This window comes from Dipodomys ordii, unplaced genomic scaffold, assembly GCF_000151885.1.
Source record: "Dipodomys ordii isolate 6190 unplaced genomic scaffold, Dord_2.0 Scaffold30, whole genome shotgun sequence".
Taxonomy (NCBI): domain Eukaryota; kingdom Metazoa; phylum Chordata; class Mammalia; order Rodentia; family Heteromyidae; genus Dipodomys; species Dipodomys ordii.
In genome coordinates this window covers 3519031-3537908 of record NW_012267246.1, presented here as the reverse complement: position 1 = coordinate 3537908, position 18878 = coordinate 3519031, and the positions used below count along the sequence as shown (strand labels likewise).

The window sequence follows — 18878 nt, the reverse complement described above, 5'->3', positions numbered from 1 at the left end:
TGCAGGGGCTGCGCGCGCTGCGAGTGCTGGACGCCGTGCACGAGGGCCGCGCGCGGGCCGCTGTCACCTGCTAGCACACCGCGCAGCCCCCGGCGCCGCCTATAGAGCCCAGGCAGTGGAGGGCGCATGGGTGCGCAGGGGCTGCAGCAAGCAGGAGCTTCTCGCTGGCTTTCACGCGGCCCTAGGTTTTGTCCTAGTCAGGGCCCTTGACGGTCCCGAACCTGGGAGCGAGATTCTGGGGAAACTGAGGCACGGGCCCCGAAGACCAGGCTCAGTCTTGCCCCAGGTGCCTTCAGGGTGGGCGACGCGCGTGTGGCTCCACCCAAGTCTTTCCCGGATCTCCCAGTCCGCCCGACCCAGCCGCAGGCCGCCCGCCGGGGCAGGCCCCTGCCGCCGGGGCAGGGGGCAAGGGCTGCGGACTCGGTGGTAGAAGTGTGCCCAGGGCTGGGCAGGGACCTTCCAAGCGCTGGCATCTGCCTCATCCAACCCGACCGGAGGCAGGAGCTTAGATTCTCGCGCGTGGAAGGCGAACGTGACCGCCCAGGCTTGGTGGTGTTTCGCGAGGCCCCGCTCGGATATGGTTCACACGCGTGGAGCTGCATCTCTGCCTCCACCGCATTACACGGGTTAGATAGAGAATCGCAGGATCCCCAACTCGCGCCCCTGAAGTCCATGGACAGGGAGCCTTGCGGAGTGAAGATCTGGTGAGATCCTCACCGAGACTGCCCCCGTCTGGCGCTAGGTAGACGGGACAGGCTGCTCCACGCTCTGCCTTGCTTCTGCATGCTTCTTCCTGCGCCTATCATGGTTAAATTTACGGAATGATTGAATCGAATTGTTCCCAGGAAAAGGCCACCTGCTCTTGTTGCAATTTTTTTCTTTTTCTTTTTCTTTTTTGCGAACACACTGTACAGAGGGGTTACAATTACATGGGCAGGTTAATGCGTACATTTCTTATCAAGCATTGCAGCCTCCTCCTTTGTTGACCCTTCACATCCCTTCCCAGCCTCCCCCACACCCCCCACTCTTGTTGCATGTTTTTAACCATCATTGTTGTCCAGGGATTTAAAAAAAAGATTTACTAGTTCAGCAGAAAGGCAGGAAAGACAGCTTGAGAACTGTTCACAAAGATGACCTCCCCTAGCCTAAGAGAGGCCCTGAAGCCTCCCACCTGGGTATGGAGAGGTTTGTGGGGGAGTGGGGCGGGGTTCCCTGGCTTGGGTAAAGCACTCACTTTTCAAATTACAAGGATGTCTCTTCCCTCCACGAGCAGTTAAGAAATCACAGAATGAATCAGCGCTGGTGGCTCGTGCCTGTCACCCTAGCTAATCAGGGCTGGTCTGAGGATCAAGGTTCTAAGTCAGCCCGTGAGACTCCAACAAGCCAGCACAACGCTGCCAGCGGAGCTGTTACTGCAATGGTAAAAGCTAAGTGAGAGCTTGAGTTGAAGAAAAAAAAAATGAGCTAGAGGGCAGCCTGTCTATCCATCCATCTGTCCGCCGTCCCCCTGAGCACGTGGTGCTAGGCCCTGGGCTGCGGTGCTAATGCGCAGGTGCAGCAGGCTCCCTGCGAAGGCATGGGTGAGGTCGCCCTGTGAGGAGCACCCGGCCCCGGAGGGGGTGGCGCTTCCTTGGCTTCGGCTGCACTGGCTGTGGAAGCTGTGGCAGCCCCGGCGCGCAGGGGGTGCTTTGGGGTTCGTGTTTGCACCCGGCTATCCGGCTATCCGTCATCCAGGATGGATCCGTCATCCAGGGGCCCGGCCCCTGGCAGGAGGAGCTCGAGGAGCTGGAGGAGCTGTGCGGGCCCCTCCTCGCTCTCTGGACCGCACACTCCTTTGAAAGAAGACAGGCTGGGACTGAGGCCTACCACTGCGTTATGAAACCAGGTTCCGCAGGATCCGCGTCGGGGTGCTGGTGAGGGGACCCTCACACCCGCCAGGCCTCCGCCGGACCACCGGGCTGCAACCCAGCTGCAATGGAACGATCTGGGTACAAACCGTGCAAGGCAATTGTGAAAGCAATTCCAAATACATATGCACCAGCCAGCCGGGCCACGTGAGGTCAGACTTTGCTGCTGCAGGGAAAGAAAGGAAAGAAAAGAAAGTAAGAAAGAAGAGAGAGAGAGGAAGGAAAAAAGAAGAGAGAGGAAGGAAGGAAGAAAGAAAGAAGGGAAGGAAGAAAGAGAGAAAGAAAGAAAGAAAGAAAGAAAGAAAGAAAGAAAGAAAGAAAGAAAGAAAGCAGTGAATCAAATGAGATTTAAGACTCCGCCTGAGAGCTGCGGGCTGCCTCGGGCGGGCGCGGGCCGGGTAGCGCGGGAAGCCGGCCCCGGAGCTGGGCCGGGTCTGCGCGGCTTGCCCTCGGGTTTGGAGGTTTGCTGCCCCCGGCGGCGCCCTCTTTCCTCTGGCCTGGCCCCGCTCTTCTCCATTGCCAGGCCCGGAGCCGCAGTCGGAGCCTGGGAGGTTTGGGGTGCGCGGGGCGCACGGGCCACGCTCTATGCGGCGCCTCCCCCTGGAGCGACGGGTTCAAGGACATCCAGCGCTCAACGCTGGTGCGCCTGAGTGCCCAGCGTGCTTACTGGACCCGCGCACAGCGCGCACCCTGCGGCGTCCATTATCCGTGGTGGACAGTGGCGCATAAGAGGCCGGCTCTCCTCCGTTTTCCTCGGGACGGAACAGGAGCGCAGCGCAGCGAGGCCGGAGGCCGGCGGGGCTTGTGCGCACGGGGAGCGAGGTCAGGAGGCGGCATGGGAGGAAGGTGCTCGAGGGGGCGGGCGCGCTCGGCCTCCCCATGCGGCTGCCCGGCAGGAAAGTCGGGTCTAAAAGAGATCGTGATGCCGCTGCTTCGGACCAGATGTGTGCGGCCACGTCCAGGGCAACGCCCGGGCACAGGTCCAGCTAGATGGTGACGTGAGGGCGGCCAGTCCTCCCACAGATCTGCCTTCCTTCCCCTCGCTGCAGACGGGGCCCGGTTCCCACCACGCATGCTGCAGACGGTGGGGGGGTGGTTCCCACCCCGCATGCGTGCGTCTGCTACCGAGCGAGCGGGGGTCCCAGTTCGGGACGGGCTTCCCCTGCATTCTCAGCCTCCCAGCTTCTGCCGGTTGCGGCACCACAGGTTCGAGGCCAACCTCCCTGCTCCCAAGCCAGCCTGTAGCTTCAGGGCTGGATGGACAGGCACCCTTGGAACGGGGCCTCCTCCCGCGATCCCCGCCTAGTGGCATGGGGTGGGGGGTGTCCACCGTCCCCGCATGACTGGCAGAAGCCCTGGGCAGTGCGGAATCCAGGGGTGCTCACCACCCCCTCCCCAGCCACTGGCCCAGCACAGAACACGGCCACGCTGTCTCCTCTCGCATCTCACTGGTGCCTGTGTCCTGCACCCCTACTTACCTGTCATCTGCTCCCACCTGGGCTGCTCTGCCCAGCCTCTGGCAGCCTCTCCCAGGGTGCAAGACATCACAACTCACCTCTTTGCTGTACTAGCCAAGGGCACTGCTAGGGGCACGCTTGTTTGGTTTTATACTGGTCCTGGGGCTTGAACCCTTGAAGCTCAAGGCCTCAGGCTTTTAGGCGCAGCCACTTGGGCCACAGCTCCACTTCTGGCTTTTTGCCAGTTAAGTTGAAGATTGAGTCTCCTGAACTTTCTTGCTCTAGCTAGCTTCGAACCGTGATCTGCAGATGTCAGCCTTCTGAGTAGCTGGGATTATAGGTGTGAGCCACAGGTGCCCAATTTAAGGCCAAGTTCTCAATATTTGTTTAATAAAATGCAGCGAGTGGAAGAGTCACTTCCACTGGGACATTTAGAGCAGAAGCCATTCCCTGCCCTTCCAGCAGGATAGAAGACCAATGGGCCAAGTCTCCTTACACCTGGCCTTTTCTTCCTCCTCATTCCCAGCACAGAACTGCCCTGGTCCTTGTCCCTCTGGCGTCCTAAGGTCAAGAATTCATGCCCAGACTTGGCTGAACAGAGGTTCACACACAGTACCCATCACCTTCTCCACCATGAACACAACATGGCCGTGTCCACTTCCCTCCTTGGCCTCCATTGTTAGACCTCACCAGAACTAGCTGATTTCTGGCTCGTTCTGTTTTGATTTTCACAGAAACTATTTGCTTTGTCTGGCCTGAAAGAAGGAATGTTCAATAGGATCATCTCAGGGTCTAATGCGATACCCTGTGGCACTCTCCTGTGGAGAGCATCAGAACAGCCAGCAATTTTTATTTGCAAATGAGTTGCGGCCAACAAAGCCTGAGTCATCAAAGTAACCTTAAAAACGAAGCACTTGCTTTTCCTGGAACAGTGTGCCATTTATATTTTCCTATCAAATACCAAGTCACGTGGGGAGGAGCCTGAGTAGCAGACCAGAGGTTCCCAAATAGCAAAGGGGGAGGGGGGGCAGAGCCTCCTTCCCATACATGCACTTTGTGGTCCTTTATGCAGCCAGTGGTGGTTTGTGGCTTCATGAGGACAGCTCAGCCAGCTTTCTCCCAGACAGCGTCCAAGGTCTCGTTTGGAGTCAGCTGAAAGGGAGACCTGTTTGAACAATGTGCTCTGAGAATAAGTAAATATCTATTCTCTGTCTTTCATCTCAGCTCCTTGGGTTTAAGGCACCTTGTATTTCAATGATTCTACCCAATATACATGGTAGTGTCGAATGGAAAGAGAGTTCAGACGCATCCTGGAGGCAAAATTCTTGGCTCCATTCACTTGTAATAGCTTTGTGTGTTAGAACACACAGCTCTTAGCGGACAGTAAGATACAAACTCAGAGCACGTGGCTTCAACTTCCTGCTGCAGACATATGGACCCATTGTGGCAGTAAGACCAACCTGGGCAAAAAAGCTCACCTGGCGCCATCTCAACCAGTAACTCGCTGAGCATGGAGGCCTGTCATCCACAGTCATGGGACGCATAAACAGGGAGAGTGCCATCCGGGCCAGGCCTGGCATCTGTGCAAGATCTTTACCAAGCAATGACAAAGACAGAAAGCGCAGAGGTGTGGCTGGAGGGCAGATTGCCTGCCTAGCAAGTGTAAGGACCGGAGTTCAAATCGTAAGCCAGCCCCCTGCCAACTGAGGCTTTCCAGGATCTGCACCAGCAGCACCCCAGCTTTCCAGACCACCCTCTCTCCATCTTCACCATTGTCCTGGGGTCCTACACCCCACACTTCAAACTGGCTCACACAGACAACTTGTTTCCACACTAGGAGCAGGAAACATCTGGAAAGATGTTTGTTCAGTTTCCTTGTATCTCCCAGTATCTCCCAGTGCCGGGCAGAGGAGGGGATGAGGAGGGACTAGTGTGCGCGTGTGCATTTGGTAAACAAAGCGGAGCATCAGCTGATGCCAGTAGACGTCAGAAGACTAAGCGTGACTCATGCATGCAGTGCTCCCGAGCTCCCGGCTCCCAGAGCATCTGTATATTTACTCGTGTGTGTTTATGAGTGTGGACATTCGCTGCATAAACAAGCTTCTGAATCCAGTTCACCCTCTCCAGTTTCTGTACTAGGATTGGGTAATATCTGATCTATTTAAAATAACATAACCCTGTTTAATTCTGTGTCCCTAGGCCAAAACTCAAAGGAAGCTGATGTTTATAGAGTCTAATTTAATCAAGATGGTATGAAATAACCTCAGCTTCGTGCACCCAAAGTTCCTTCTACTCCTTTCTACTGAATGATTATTTTACTGTCTTAAAATATGGCAAATAATACAAAGTTTTCCTAAGTAGTTGAAGTGTTCAGTGGGGTGCAGTGGCTCATGCCTTTAATCCTAGCTGTTCAGGGGGATTGAGGTTCAAAGCAAAAAGCTTTTGCTATCTCATCGCAACCAATTTTAAAAAAAAACATTGGCTGTGACAGCATACACCTATCATCCAAGTTAAGTGAGAAGCTTAAATAGGAAGATTACAGTCCAGGCTGGTTCAGAAATAAATGAAAACCCTGATTTGAAAAATAGGAGCTGCCAGGAGCTGACTGAATCAACCTGTAATCCTAGCTCATTGAGGAGACTGAGCCCTGGAGATGAAGGCTTGAGCTTGGAGCCAGCCTAGACAAAAAAGCCAACACCACCTCTGGCCCAATCAACCAACAAGAAGAAAGCTGGGCAGAAGGCATGATTCAAGTGGTAGAACACCAGCTTTGTGCATATAAACTGAGGGTCTGTGCCCAGGCTCTGAGTTTAAGCCCCAGTACAGACAGACAGACAGACACACACACACACACAGATTCAAGTTCTAGCAGAGCCCATAACGTGTGCACTTCAGTGTTGTCATCTTCCCACAGACCAAAGATCCAGCTGCCCGTTCTACCCTGCGTCTGCCTTGTGTGCCTCCTTAGTCTTTGTCCCCACCCCCAGATCCAGGTGCTTCCACACTGACCTTGAGAACTCAGCTTAGAGGTCACCTCATCCTGGCCACTGCCTGGGTCCACCATGCTTTTCCCTTTTCACTCACCGCCCCTGCACACGCCGTGCGTACGCCATCTCTTTCCCATTGGAGCAAAGAAGGCACATGGACGAGCCTGCTTTGCTTAAGAATGTGCCAGGCATCCAGGTTGGGCCCTGGAGAGGCCTGGACATAGACATAGACAAAGACATTTTGCCTCCTCCCTCGGTACAGCACCCCACCCCCACCCCCCAGTGAGTAAATGTCAGGCCAGCGACCACAAAGGCATGCTCAGACCAAATCTGAGCTCTCCGAGTCCTGAACGTGCCCGGGTACCGAATTTATTCAGGTATACGTGCCGTGACTGCCGTGTGCATGCTTTCCCAAGAGGGCCTCTGTTCACAGGGCCTCTACACTGCTAAGATTTGGTTTCTGTATTTCAGGTGGACCCCCAAAAAGGCTGTAAGGTTGAGCTGGTATTCAGCACAGAGAGCTACAACCTGGAGGTGAGCCGTGATTATGCGCAGTCTGCACAGTGAGTTACCCGCACCGCAGGCTTTGCTCCGAGCTTCTTTCTTTTCTGCTGGGTTTCCGGTTTCATTTCAAGAGCCGCAGAGCGGAGCGGGGCTGGAGAGTGAGATGCGTGGCCTTCCATGGCTGCCTGAGAGCCACCTACCCAGTGTCACCTCCTCCTCCAGGGTCCTGGGAGAGAATGTCACAGTGCCTTTGCCGTCCCTACCAGTCACAGTGACTCACTCTCAAATGCCATCGTGCGCTTATTCTTGTCGCCGGCTGCCATTTCAGGTTTGCAGGCCCCTGAGGGCGAGCAAACCAGGCAGTGGCACCTGCCTAGGGCACTTGGTCTTGTACTGCGTCCGCCAAGTCACCTAGGCTTTGCCAGGATGCCTCTAATGATGTTTTCAAGAAGAAAGTAAACAGAAACTCTGGAAGTGAGGGCAGATGAACTGTGTGCAGGCCGGGCCTAGCACGAGTGGGCCCGGCCTGTGTTTTCCGGTGGTCCAAGGAGCTTGGGGTGGGGGTGGTACAGGGCAAAAGCAGGGCTGGGATGGGAGGGTCTCACAGAGGAAGGACCCCAAGGGCATAGCGTGACTGTTAAGCCCAGGCCTCCTGGAGGACAGTCCCGGAGCTGGGAAGCAAGGTCCACACAGCCAGCAGTGCTGTCGGACTCTGCTGTCTTTTGTTGCTTTTGTTTGTGTTTGTGCTGGTCCTGGGGCTGGAACACAGAGCTTTATGCTAGCTTTTTCACTCAAGACAGGCACTGTACCACTTGTACCACCCCTCTACTTCCAGCTTTTAGCTGGTTAGTTGGAGATGAGAGTCTTGGGGATTGTTCTGCTTGGGCTGATCTTGAACTGTGATCCTCCGATCTCAGCCTCCAGAGTAGCTAGGATTGCAAGGATGTGCCACCAGGCGCCTAGTATGACTCTTTAATACCCCCAAGAATTAAAACTTTCTTAAAGGACTTTCTGGAGATGAAGGATGTTTCTTTCACCTTCAAAGCTGCTTTGACAGGAGGTATTTGGGGGAGCAAAATGGGGTGACACAATCGCTGGCTCTTTCTTCTCTTGCTGAGGGCTGGCTGATTTCAGTGGAGGCAGAACAAGATCTGTGATGCCTGCAGACTGCCTCACCCCACCTAGGCTGTCGCCCCCTAATGCACCCCAGAAGTTCCCTCCCATCCAAAACACATCGCAGGGAGAAAGTGCCCACTGAAAAGCCAGGTCTTTGAGCCTTTTCAGTGAATCCTTCATGTGAGCGTATTAAGTCATTCAACCTTGATGACTATTTGTTTCTCTGTGGGTTGTTTCTTTTACCATCTGGCAGCTGTTAAGCTGTGACACCATCCCATTGAAACGACAATTCAACCGCATTATTATGGTTTTTAAAAGACTTAATCAGCCCATATTAATTGTACAAAAGTATTTCATTGAGGCATTTCCATACTTGTGTATGATATACTTTGATCAAATTCACTCCTTCTATTAATCTTTCTGATTCTCCTTCCCCCAGACAATGCTCATACATATGTATAATGTATTTCAATCATGTTCACTCACCACCTTTCCCCTCCCTGCCTCTCCCTCTCATTCCTTTCTTCCCTCAGTCTTCCCTTTATTCCTGTCATTAAATGCATACGTAATGACTTGGTTACTAGTCTGCGCCCCACAAATGAGAGAAAACGTTTAGTGTTTGTCCTTCTGAGCTTGTTTTGTCTCCATCAACATGATAATCTCAGAGTTTCATTCTTTTTTGTGGCTGAGTAATACTCCATTCATACACGCACACACACACATATCACATTTCCTTTATTGTTAACCAACTGCATTTATTTATTTATTTTGGGTACTAGACTTGAACTCAGGGCTTGGGTGATGTCTCTGGGCTTCTTTTTGCTCAAGGAAAAAAGCCTCTACCACTTGAGCCAGAGCTCCATTTCTTTTTGTGTGTGTCTGGGGTGAGAGGAGAGTAATTTATTGGCTATAAGAATGGTAGAACTTTCCTGCCTGGGCTGGCTTTGAACCATAACTAGGATTACAGGCTTGAACCACCCGTGCCTGGCTAACCAATCACATTTCACTAGGGGATCCTGATAAGGAGCCCAGGGCTGGGTTTGGGCAGGTAGGGCCAGACCAGTGGCCTTGACCTTCCCATTCTGGGCCCACATTGGTGGCTTGGGGGAATGCCTTTCTTCAGGCCTGGGTTTTAAGTCTAGGAATGTGGGACACGTGGTGGACAGCCACTGTCCTGGAGGTAACTCACAGTATGGTGTGCTGAGGGGTCCCATGATTCCACACTGGAAGTAGAGCGGGCCTGGCCAGGCCGCATTCATCCATCCATCTAGGCAGCCACTGGGAGGGAAGGTACTGTGGACTTAGTAGTTGTGCTCAGCAGAAAGTACTCAAGCCCTAGCTTGCGAGCCTTGGGGACAGCGCGGTGTCCTAATGTCCCCACCTCAGGCCTTAGAGCTGGACCGGGAGGAGGGGGCTCCTCAGCTATCACAATCCCAGCTCCCTCTTGGAGTTTGTGAGTCGGAAGCCCCACATCGAGGGCCCACAGAGGAGCAAGCCCACTCCCAGCCCTGCTGGGCGGGGGCCTCAGGCCCAGCTTTCTGAGCTGAGCACCAGGGAACACGATGAGTGTGGAGGTCGCGGGTATCCAGCTCAGATGCCACAGCCACGCTCTGCAACGCAAAGCCACAGCCGGGCACCAGGGCAGGGGCCACGCGCAGGGAACGGCCTTCATGCAATCGTGTGCGCATGAGGGTGTGTGTCTGTGTGCGCATGTGCGTGCGTGCGTGTGTGCATGCGTGCATGTGTGTGTGTGTGTGTGTGTGTGTGTGTAGCTGGGCAGAGCAGATAAAGTGCTTTCCTGCTTAATTCCAAGCTGTTTTATTTCAGGCAGGTGAAGATCATTTGGGGAAATGCTCAGCTCAAGTGTTTTTCAAGAACCAGAAACCCAGACCAGCCGTCAATGTGACCTGCACGCGGCTCTTGGGGAAGGAGCAACGGCGGCAGGAGGACTACCGGCTCTACACGCAGCTGAAGCAGCTGCAGAGCCCCTTCCGCGGCAGCCTGCCTGGTGCGTATGAGGCTGGGACGCCTGCACCGGGGATGTATTTCCAACTCTTCAAATGGTGCTAGCCTGGTGCCGGGGCTCACGCCTGTCTTCCCAGCTGCTTGGGGAGCTGAGATTGGGAGGACTGTGGTTTGAGGCCACCCTGATGAACACAACTCACCACCGCATCTCATCCACTAGAAAGTGAGATACGGGGTGCACAGTTAATGTGGGGTACACACTGGATGCGGGGAGCACACTAGATACAGGGAACTCACTAGATGCACGGTGTACACTAGACACGAGGAGCACGCTAGCTGCAGGGTGCAACCCCAGATGTGGGGGGCACATTGTATGAGGGGTGCACACTAGATAGGGGAGCATGCTAGATACAGGGAGCACACTCTGTGTACACACTAGATGCAGGGAGCACACTGTATGTGGGGTACACACTAGATGCAGGGGGTACGTAGTATATGTGGGGCGCACACTGGATGCGGGGAGCACACTAGGTGTGTGCAGCTCCCTGGGAAGTGCAAGTATGAAGAGCAGAGTGGTTGTGAGCCCAGATACACCGGAGAGGCCGTCCCAAACATAACAATAGCCAGCCACGCTGGGAGCCTGGCATAAGAGGCACACTGCCAGGGACAAGGCCCTGGGTTCAAACCCAGCGCCTCCAAAACTGCAAGGGATCGTTAAACAGAGCACCGAGGTCCCTTTTCCCACCCTGCATCTGTGGTACCACAGGACTCCAGTGGCAGCTGTCCCTGCCTCTCCATCCCCCTCCCCCCATCCCCCCTGGAGAAGGGGGGCACAGGAGAGCCAAGCCTCCCCACTCGAGTGGGCATGCATGCAGGGGATGGCAGTTTCTAGAGCCCCTGGTGAGGGCCTTGCACGGAGACAAGATGCCTCCAGGGCAGTGCTGGGGTGGGTGGGGGGGTCAGCCCCCTGCCTGGGGCTATGCCTGGGGCCTGTTGATTTCATTTGGGGCCAGTGGCTAATGGAGCATGGTGCCAGCTCTCATAGACCGGCCCTGCCCTCTGCCGAGAGGCAGCCTGCTCCAGGCAGAGCTCATTTGTCTCCACGCACAGTCCTGCCCGGGCGGCAGTGCCGGCTCGGCACTTACTGGCAAATCCAATTTCCAAAACCACAGAAGTCATCTGAGGACTGGTGCTGGGATGAAGCCTGACATCTGACAACAGCAGCACTCAGTCCCACCCCGCCCCAGCCGCTCTCTTCCCTCATGTGCCCAGACCCCCCAAGACCCCAACTAACCCACGTCCACATGGGGCGGGGGGGCTCCCGCTCTCTGCTCCCCGACTTATGGACACTGACAGAATGTTCTCAAAAGCCTAGAGGTTGAAGGCTGCTCTTTGAATTTTTGAGGTCCAGAGCCTTGGCTAGCTCTCACCCTAATAGTTCTCTGACAACTCAGATCGGTGCCAAGGAATGAAGGGAAGCGATTCTCAGCCTCACACCACGCAGACCCTGTTTATTCTGAGCCCCAAGTGGGCTCGGCGATCTGTGGCTATCGGGGGCCTTTCCCCCCTTTCATTCGGGAAATAGGGCACCATTCTCTGCAAGGCACCAATTTAGAACCCCACGGGGCCTTTTCTCTATAAATATTTGCTACAAGATGGGTAGGTTTTGGACCCTTTTCAGTAGAGGCTGGAGAACTTGCTGCGTTCATGAGTGCCAGGCCCTCTCGGAGCTGTCTGTAAACAGTCGAAGTTAATCTGGCTACCAAGACACTTCACCAAGTCTTTTTTCATTGCCAGAACGTACTGTTCTGTTCTCACTGGGAATTCAGCAGACACCCAGGGCTTCGACTGACAGGCTGTCTCTGTAGTCAAGACTATTCAGTTAAAAAGATTTAGTTTTTCGGGGCATGGGCAGCTCATGCCTGGAATCCTAGCTACTCGGGTGGCTGAAATCACAACTCTAAGCCAGTCTGGACAGAAAAGTCCTCAGGACACCAAGTGTGCACCTGTTATCTCAGCTATGATAGGAAGCCTAAAACAGGCGGATCAAAATCCAAGCATACTCCAGGCACCGGTAGCTCACACCTATAATCCTAGCTACTCAGGAAGCTGAGATCTGAGGATCATGGTTCAGAGCCAGCCCAGGGCAGGAACATCTGTGAGACTCCAATAAACCATTAGAAAAGCAGAAGTGATGCTGTGGCTCAATAGTAGAGTGCTCGCCTTGAGCTGAAGAGCTAAGGGACAGTGCCCAGGCCCAGAGTTCAAGCCCCACAATGGGAGGTAGGGGGTGGGTCAAGCAAACATCTGGGCAGGAAGTGAGACCCTGTTTGCTGATTTAAAAAAGACAGCAGATCAAAATCAATGCCATAGGAAAACCCCATCCCATTTCCTGTTGGTGAGGGGGCTGACGCCCATGCACTGGTGGGGAAGGACAGCACCGGACACCCAGAAGTAATGCTGTGCACCCTGATTCCTGCCTGACCCGTGGGGCCTGTGAAGAGCAACCTCATTAATGATGTGTCTCACAGAAGTAAACATCATGCGCAGCCAGCGAATCACTGGACAACAGGTTTACTAAGAGACAAGCAGAAGCCTGCGGTCTCACTTCTTACACAGAAACAGATCTGAGTCACAGCCTTGCTTCAGGAGAGATGGTCTCATCTGGTTCCATGTCACACTTCATCACCAAAGCTTCTGAAATCTTGATGGTAGTGGGGTTTGAACTTGGGGCCTCATACTTACTAGACAGATGCTTTACTGACGAACCATGCCTCCAGCTATAACTAATGAGCTGTTGTCTGAAAGCGTGCCTTGGTAACAATGTGCTTTGTTTTCTCATTCTCAGACAGTCACGGGAGAATTGAGGCATCGCTGCGACCCCTCTGGGACTTGGCCTTTCTTGGCAGCTCTTATGTGATGTGGGAAAAGACAACCCAGTTTTCACAGTACTACTTGGCCCAGCTCAGGAGCGTGAACCAGTGGGTAAGAATCCAAACACCAACCAGGGCCCTGGTTAGGAAGCAATGGCCTTCCTAGCTCCAGTGCCTGCAGTACCAGGCAGGCGTCAATTCAGGACAGGATGCAACGGTGAATGAAACACAGTTTGCTGCCTTCACTGACAGTAATTCTCAAGGAAGAAGAAAGGCAATGAAAGCTGAGTGCTAGTGGCTCACACCTGTAATCCTAGCTACTCAGGAGGCTGAGATCTGAGGATCACAGTTCTGAGGAGCCAGGGAAAAACTGTGAGAGACTTTTATCTCCAATTAGCCATACCTGGGTGTGACTCAGGTGGTAGAGTGCCAGCCCTGAATGGAAAAGCCAAGTGAGAGCACAAGGTTCTGAGTTCAAGTGCCAGTACACACACACACACACACACACACACACACACACACACACACACACGTATCAATGGTGGCACCCCAATGGAGAAAAATGAAGCAGGGAGAAGGGAACATGGGTCCTGGTAGAATGACACTCTTGTAGTCTCAGGCTAATCTCGGGAAAAACCAGGGTCATGGCTGGTAGGTGGCCCTGGCCCCCTCGGGAAGGGAATTTCACAGAGGAGATGGAGGCAACCATGGGATAATTGGAGAAAGGCTGAGCAGCTGAGCCTGTCCGATGAGAGACACCGGAGGACCCAGAGGGGATCCGGCTAGGAGGGGCTCGTTTTTTAACCTTCTCCAGGGCTCTTACAAGGTCACTGTGGCTGCCTTGTGGACTACTAAGCTATAGGGGATGCAGGACAGGAAGTGCAGGCCCAGGACAGGAGGTGTAGGCAGCAGGACAGGAAGTGCAGGCAGACTGGGCCAGGATGCCAGTGGAGAGTGTGGATTCTGATAGCTGGGAATAGATGCTCAGGGGTGAGGTATGGATCTGAGAAAGGCTCAAGTTGATATAGCAGCAAAGGGGGAGGGGACACTGTGTGTGGGGGGGGGAGGGGGATGTTACAACACAGAGCCTCTGCATCAGACCCTCAGTCACGCCCCCAGCACTGCAGGACATAAAGAATTAACAAAAGCACCCTTGACAGAAAATACAGGAAAGAGAAAAACCGCAATGGGAACTTGGTTTAAGGTAGGAACAAAATGGATAGAAATCAAGTAAACAAAAGATGAGTACGATGACAGACATAGATGTAGTGTTCAAATCTGTGTGGCGTGGCTTGGTGTGGCACCCATGAAGGAAAGGGTGTGGAGTTAGGTCTGGGTGAGCCTTGATCGTCTCTCTCTAGCTGTAACCTTACCTGCCCTGCAGGTAAACCAGGCTCATGATCTCCATACCACACAACAGGAGAAGCACACCCAGGTACAGGCACCTAGCCCTCATCCTGCCTTTTCTTGGATCCTTTATTTTCTTGTGCTGGTCCTGGGGCTTGAACTCAGGGCCTGCGCATCAACCCTTAGCTTTTTCACTCAAGGATGGTACTCTACTACTAGTGCCACATCTTCACCTCTGGTTTTTTGGTAGAGATTAGCGTTTCAAGGTCTTTCCTGCCTGGGCTGGCGTTGAACCAAGATCTTCAGATGTCAGCCTCCTGAGGAGCTAGGAGGACAGGCGTGAGCTGGTCTGGTCCGAGGTGCTCAGGGACAGCCTGAAGTGTTCACGAAGTAACCAGGTCTTGGAGGATGTGAAGGCACTCCTTTATCCCCTCTGGCTTCCGACACCCCTAGAAATACCATGAAGTGCTGAAGACTTTTAGCCAGATTTCCACATATAACTCAGCGATGAAACCAAAATAAGAATCTATGACTTTGTCTTGATGGGGAAGCAGCAGCCACAGGGCTTCTGTGCTGTCTGAAGTCTGTCATCAGGACCCCAGCTCCCAGCCACCACACCCCCCTGCATCTGTGGTCCTAATGCTTGTTTCCTTGCTCCAGAAAATGAGTGGTGACGCCGTTGATTTTGATTATACCGTTCTACTTCATGAATTCCCGACACAGGTAATGTACAGCGTGGTTTGTGGAACTGTTCCTCCCTTACAGATTGTGTGGGTTGTAACACCGAGATCTTTCTTTGCTAGGAAATCCTGCCCTGTCGCATTCGTTTAATCTGGTACCCAGGCAAGCCACTGAAAGTTAAGTACCAATGTCAGGAGCTCCAGACCCCAGAAGAAGCGTCTGGAACTGTGGAGGGATCGGCTGTGGCACCGACAGAACTGATTCATCTCTAAAGATTACAAAATGGCCTGCTTCTACTGGATTCTGTCTAGGACAACTCTAGCAGTGTAACTCGTCAGTATAGGAGCTATGGGCTAGCAGTCTGTGGTTGAGGAAACACGTGATGGGCAGTCGCTGGTCGGCTTCTGGCTGCCACCGGGCAGTGTCCCAGCCTCTGCCGGTCTCTGAGTAAACCAGTGGTCAGCACGGCCCTTGGAGTTCAGAGTCAACATGCAGAGTCTAGCCAGCCAGCATGTAGTTTTCAAAGTGGCTTCACCTCTGAGCTTCTCATTATTTTAAAGATCGTACTGGCTTTAGGTTGCTAAATTGCTCAGTATATCTATCTCCAAGCTAGGATCTAGAGGCTCACCCCTGTATCCTAGCTACCCAGGAGGCTGAGCAGGGAGACTCTCATCTCCAATTAACCACCAGAAAACTGGAAGTGGGGCTGTGGCTCCAAGTGGTAGAGCACTAGCCTTGAGCAGAGAGCTCAGGGACAACGCCCAGGCCCTGAGTTCAAGCCCCACTTAAACAGTATTTAAGAAGTTTTTACTGTATTTCATTGCTTTAGCAAGTGTTCCTTTTAAAATTGATACCTACTTTAAAATAAACGTTTCTAAATAAGAAATGTATTTGTGGAGAATTACATGCGTGGGTGGGTGAGATGTGTGATTGGAATTAAGTGTCTACTGCTTGCTTCAAATCTTATGGGGTGCCCCCAGGTAGGGGGTGAAGACACGCCTGGATCAAAGTGCACCATATTTCCACAATTTTTAATGGTATATAAGGACAACTAGGATCCGGTGTTTGGCCTGAGTAAATTATGAAAGCAAATGTAAGGTGCCTTAATCAAATCCTGTGAGAACTCCAGGCAGGAGCCAGCCAGGAAATGTTGCCAGCACTTGACTCTTGACATTATTATAATTTAATGGAACACTCAAATCCTTTGGCTAGGCTCCCTGGCCAGTAATTGATTAGGAGCACTAACTTTAAAATTCAGCTAAGTGCAGACACATTTTGACGGGGTGCTGGGCCTTGTGCTCTGGGCTGCAAATGTTCCTGTGGCACAATGTGCCCCACCCCGCTGACCTGGCTGTTTACGTGCCTTACCTGTCTTGTGCTTCTGTCCAACTTCCCAGCAAGTATCACATTGCACACCGCTAGTGGATAAGTACAGTTTCTCCTGATGACTTATCACCGTTGTCAAGTCAAACTGTCTTGAGCCAAGCCAGGGCCAACAGGTCATACCTGTAATCGAGCTACTCAGGAGGCTGGGACTTGGGAGATTGATGTTTAAAGCCAGACTGGGCAGAAGAGTCTGAGACTTTATCTCCAAGTTAGCAGCAAAACGACAGACTGGCGTGTGGCTCAAATGGTAGAGCACTAGTTGTGAGCAAGAAAGCCAAGCCAAGAGGACAAGATCCAGGGTTACCACCCAATTGGAAAAAAAAAATCTTGTCAATTATCTTAAGTGGGGTATTTTTTAATATGTATTTTTTAACCTGTATTGTTAGCAGGAAAAGTTTAAAGAAATACTTTTTAGACATAGACACTTAACAAACTATAACAGTATATATAAATATAAAACACTATAATATGTAATATAAATAAGGTTTGGGCACTGTCCCTGAGCAATTTTGCTCAAGACTAATGCTCTACCCTTGAGCCACAGCCCCACTTTTGGTTTTCTGGTGGTTAACTGGAGATGGGTCTCACAGACTTTCCAGCCCCAGCTGGCTTTGAATTTTGATCCTCAGATCTCAGCCTCCTAAGGAGTAGCTAGATTATGGGTGTGAGCCACCAGCACGCAAGTTAATGGTATATTTTTAAAAAAATTAATAGCTGGGTGCTGGTGGCTCATGCCTTTCATCCTAGCTACTCAAGAGGCTGAGATCTGAGGATCACGGTCCAAAGCTAGCCTGGGCAGGAAAGTCCTTGAGACTCCTGCCTCCAATAAATCACTAGAAAACCAGAAGTGGTGTTGTGGCTCAAGTGGTAGAGCACTTGTCTTGAGCTGAAGAGCGCAGGGACAGTGCCCAGACCGAGCTCAAGCCCCATGACCAACAACAACAAAAATAATTAAAACCTTCAATTTGCATTTATCTTCCCAACATCCATGCAGTCACAAAGGAAAAGTCAGCTCTTCACCTGCGTGGAAGTTGAGAGAAAGTTCTCTAAAGCATCAAAGCAACAATCTGCGGTGAGTAACTGGATCAAACTGAAGGCCAGAGATAGACTCCTTATCTGAAGTTCACTGCGTGATCTTTAAAAATAGATTCTGAGCACGTTCTTCTGCACACTGTGTTCTGAGATGTTTCATCGTTCTGTGTGGCTCAGCAGTCCCCAAGGCCTTGCTCTCAGGAGCTACTGTTCAGCCCAGAGCAGGGCCTTGGCCGGGCCACCATCCAGCGCAGAAGCTTCTTTTGGCCCTGGAGCAGAAGTGGGATGGACAGCCCCACAGAAGCTAGCCCAGCAAGGCTCCTTCTCCCGGCTCTGTTATCTTTGCAAGCACAAACAGGGCTTAACCTCTCCAGAATCATGTCAGTTGACCTGTGGTGCATGCAGTGCCACATTCATTTGTTCAATCTCTTCAGGACTTGCAGAATTTTAAGAAAAAAGCAGAACCAGAGTTTTGTCTGCATTGCATTTTATTCAAATCATCATTTGCATATTTACTACCTGATTTTTAAACAGAAGTTAAAACAGGTTCATTAAAAAGTATTCAGGGCTGGCAAAATGCTTGCTTGAGCCAGTATTGAGGCTTGAACTCAGGGCCTTGGTGCTGTCCCTGAGATCTTTCCACTCAAGGCTGGTAATAGATCCACTAGATCCACAGCTCCACTTCTGGCTTTCTGGTGGTTAAGAGAAGACTTTCCTGCCTGGGCTGGCTATCCTCAGAACTCAGCCTCCTGAGTAGCTAAGATTATAGGCATGAGCCACCAGTGCCCTGCTTTGCAGAAATCAACATTTACAGTAAGCAATGCAAATGGTTATCTTCTACAAAAGGATGCATTCCAACACATCACAACTTACTCGTTCCTGGTGGCTTTCCAATTTAAGAATCACCAATGGCTGGAACCCTTCAACTCTGATGAAAAATCAAACTTCAGAATCCATTTCTTTTAGTGATTTCACATGTTATACAATGTTTGAGTAGGGAGGTAAGGATGAACAGAACGGGATTTGCATTTCTTTACACAAACCAGTAACCCAAAGTCTAATTAATCACACACAAGGCTGTGACCTATGTGAACTGCAAAAGCTGTTTCCTGTTGTGCCTTGGGTCTATGTTCAGCGGCACTGCCCTGTTTCTTGCAGTGCAGAGCACTGAACCTAGAGCTGTGCACACACAATGCAAGTGCTCTACCACCCAAGCTGCTTCCCAGACCTTTGGAGAAAGGGTCATGCAGCTCATGTTAAGTTTATCTTTGCCCAGACTGGCCTCCAATGCATGATCCTCCTGTTTCCACCTTCCTGATAGCTGGGATTACAGGTATGTACATACTACTATGTCCGACTAACACTGCCGTGGCCCATGACACTGAGGCTTATTGGACTGGCCTGGAGAAGTTTTAGAGGCCACATACTACAGCTGGGCCTGGCTACATCTTTGTGGAGCTCCCAGGTGACCTCCATGGTAGACAGGACCAGGCATGTTACTGCCCTACACACAAGGAATCTTGCCTTGGAAGGCTAGACTTCGCTACACCTATCACTGAGCTCCTGAGGTGGCAAGCCATGTGGGTTCTGGTCCCTGATGATCCTACTTGAACTGTGTGGCTT

General features: G+C 52.1%; 1 protein-coding gene across 1 annotated transcript in view; it reads left to right on the top strand.

The window, feature by feature from the left end:
• The window catches only part of Rarres1 (retinoic acid receptor responder (tazarotene induced) 1), an 18078-nt gene extending 2569 nt beyond the window's left edge, over positions 1–15509 (top strand). The window contains exons 3-11 of the mRNA XM_013016137.1: positions 1735–1796; positions 1886–2004; positions 2431–2547; positions 2850–2905; positions 6823–6885; positions 9799–9979; positions 12785–12921; positions 14817–14879; positions 14960–15509. Of these exons, the coding sequence (XP_012871591.1) occupies positions 1735–1796; positions 1886–2004; positions 2431–2547; positions 2850–2905; positions 6823–6885; positions 9799–9979; positions 12785–12921; positions 14817–14879; positions 14960–15109 (948 nt within the window). The 3' untranslated portion in view covers positions 15110–15509. The remainder of the gene's footprint in view (positions 1–1734; positions 1797–1885; positions 2005–2430; positions 2548–2849; positions 2906–6822; positions 6886–9798; positions 9980–12784; positions 12922–14816; positions 14880–14959) is intronic.
• Positions 15510–18878: the final 3369 nt, after the last annotated feature.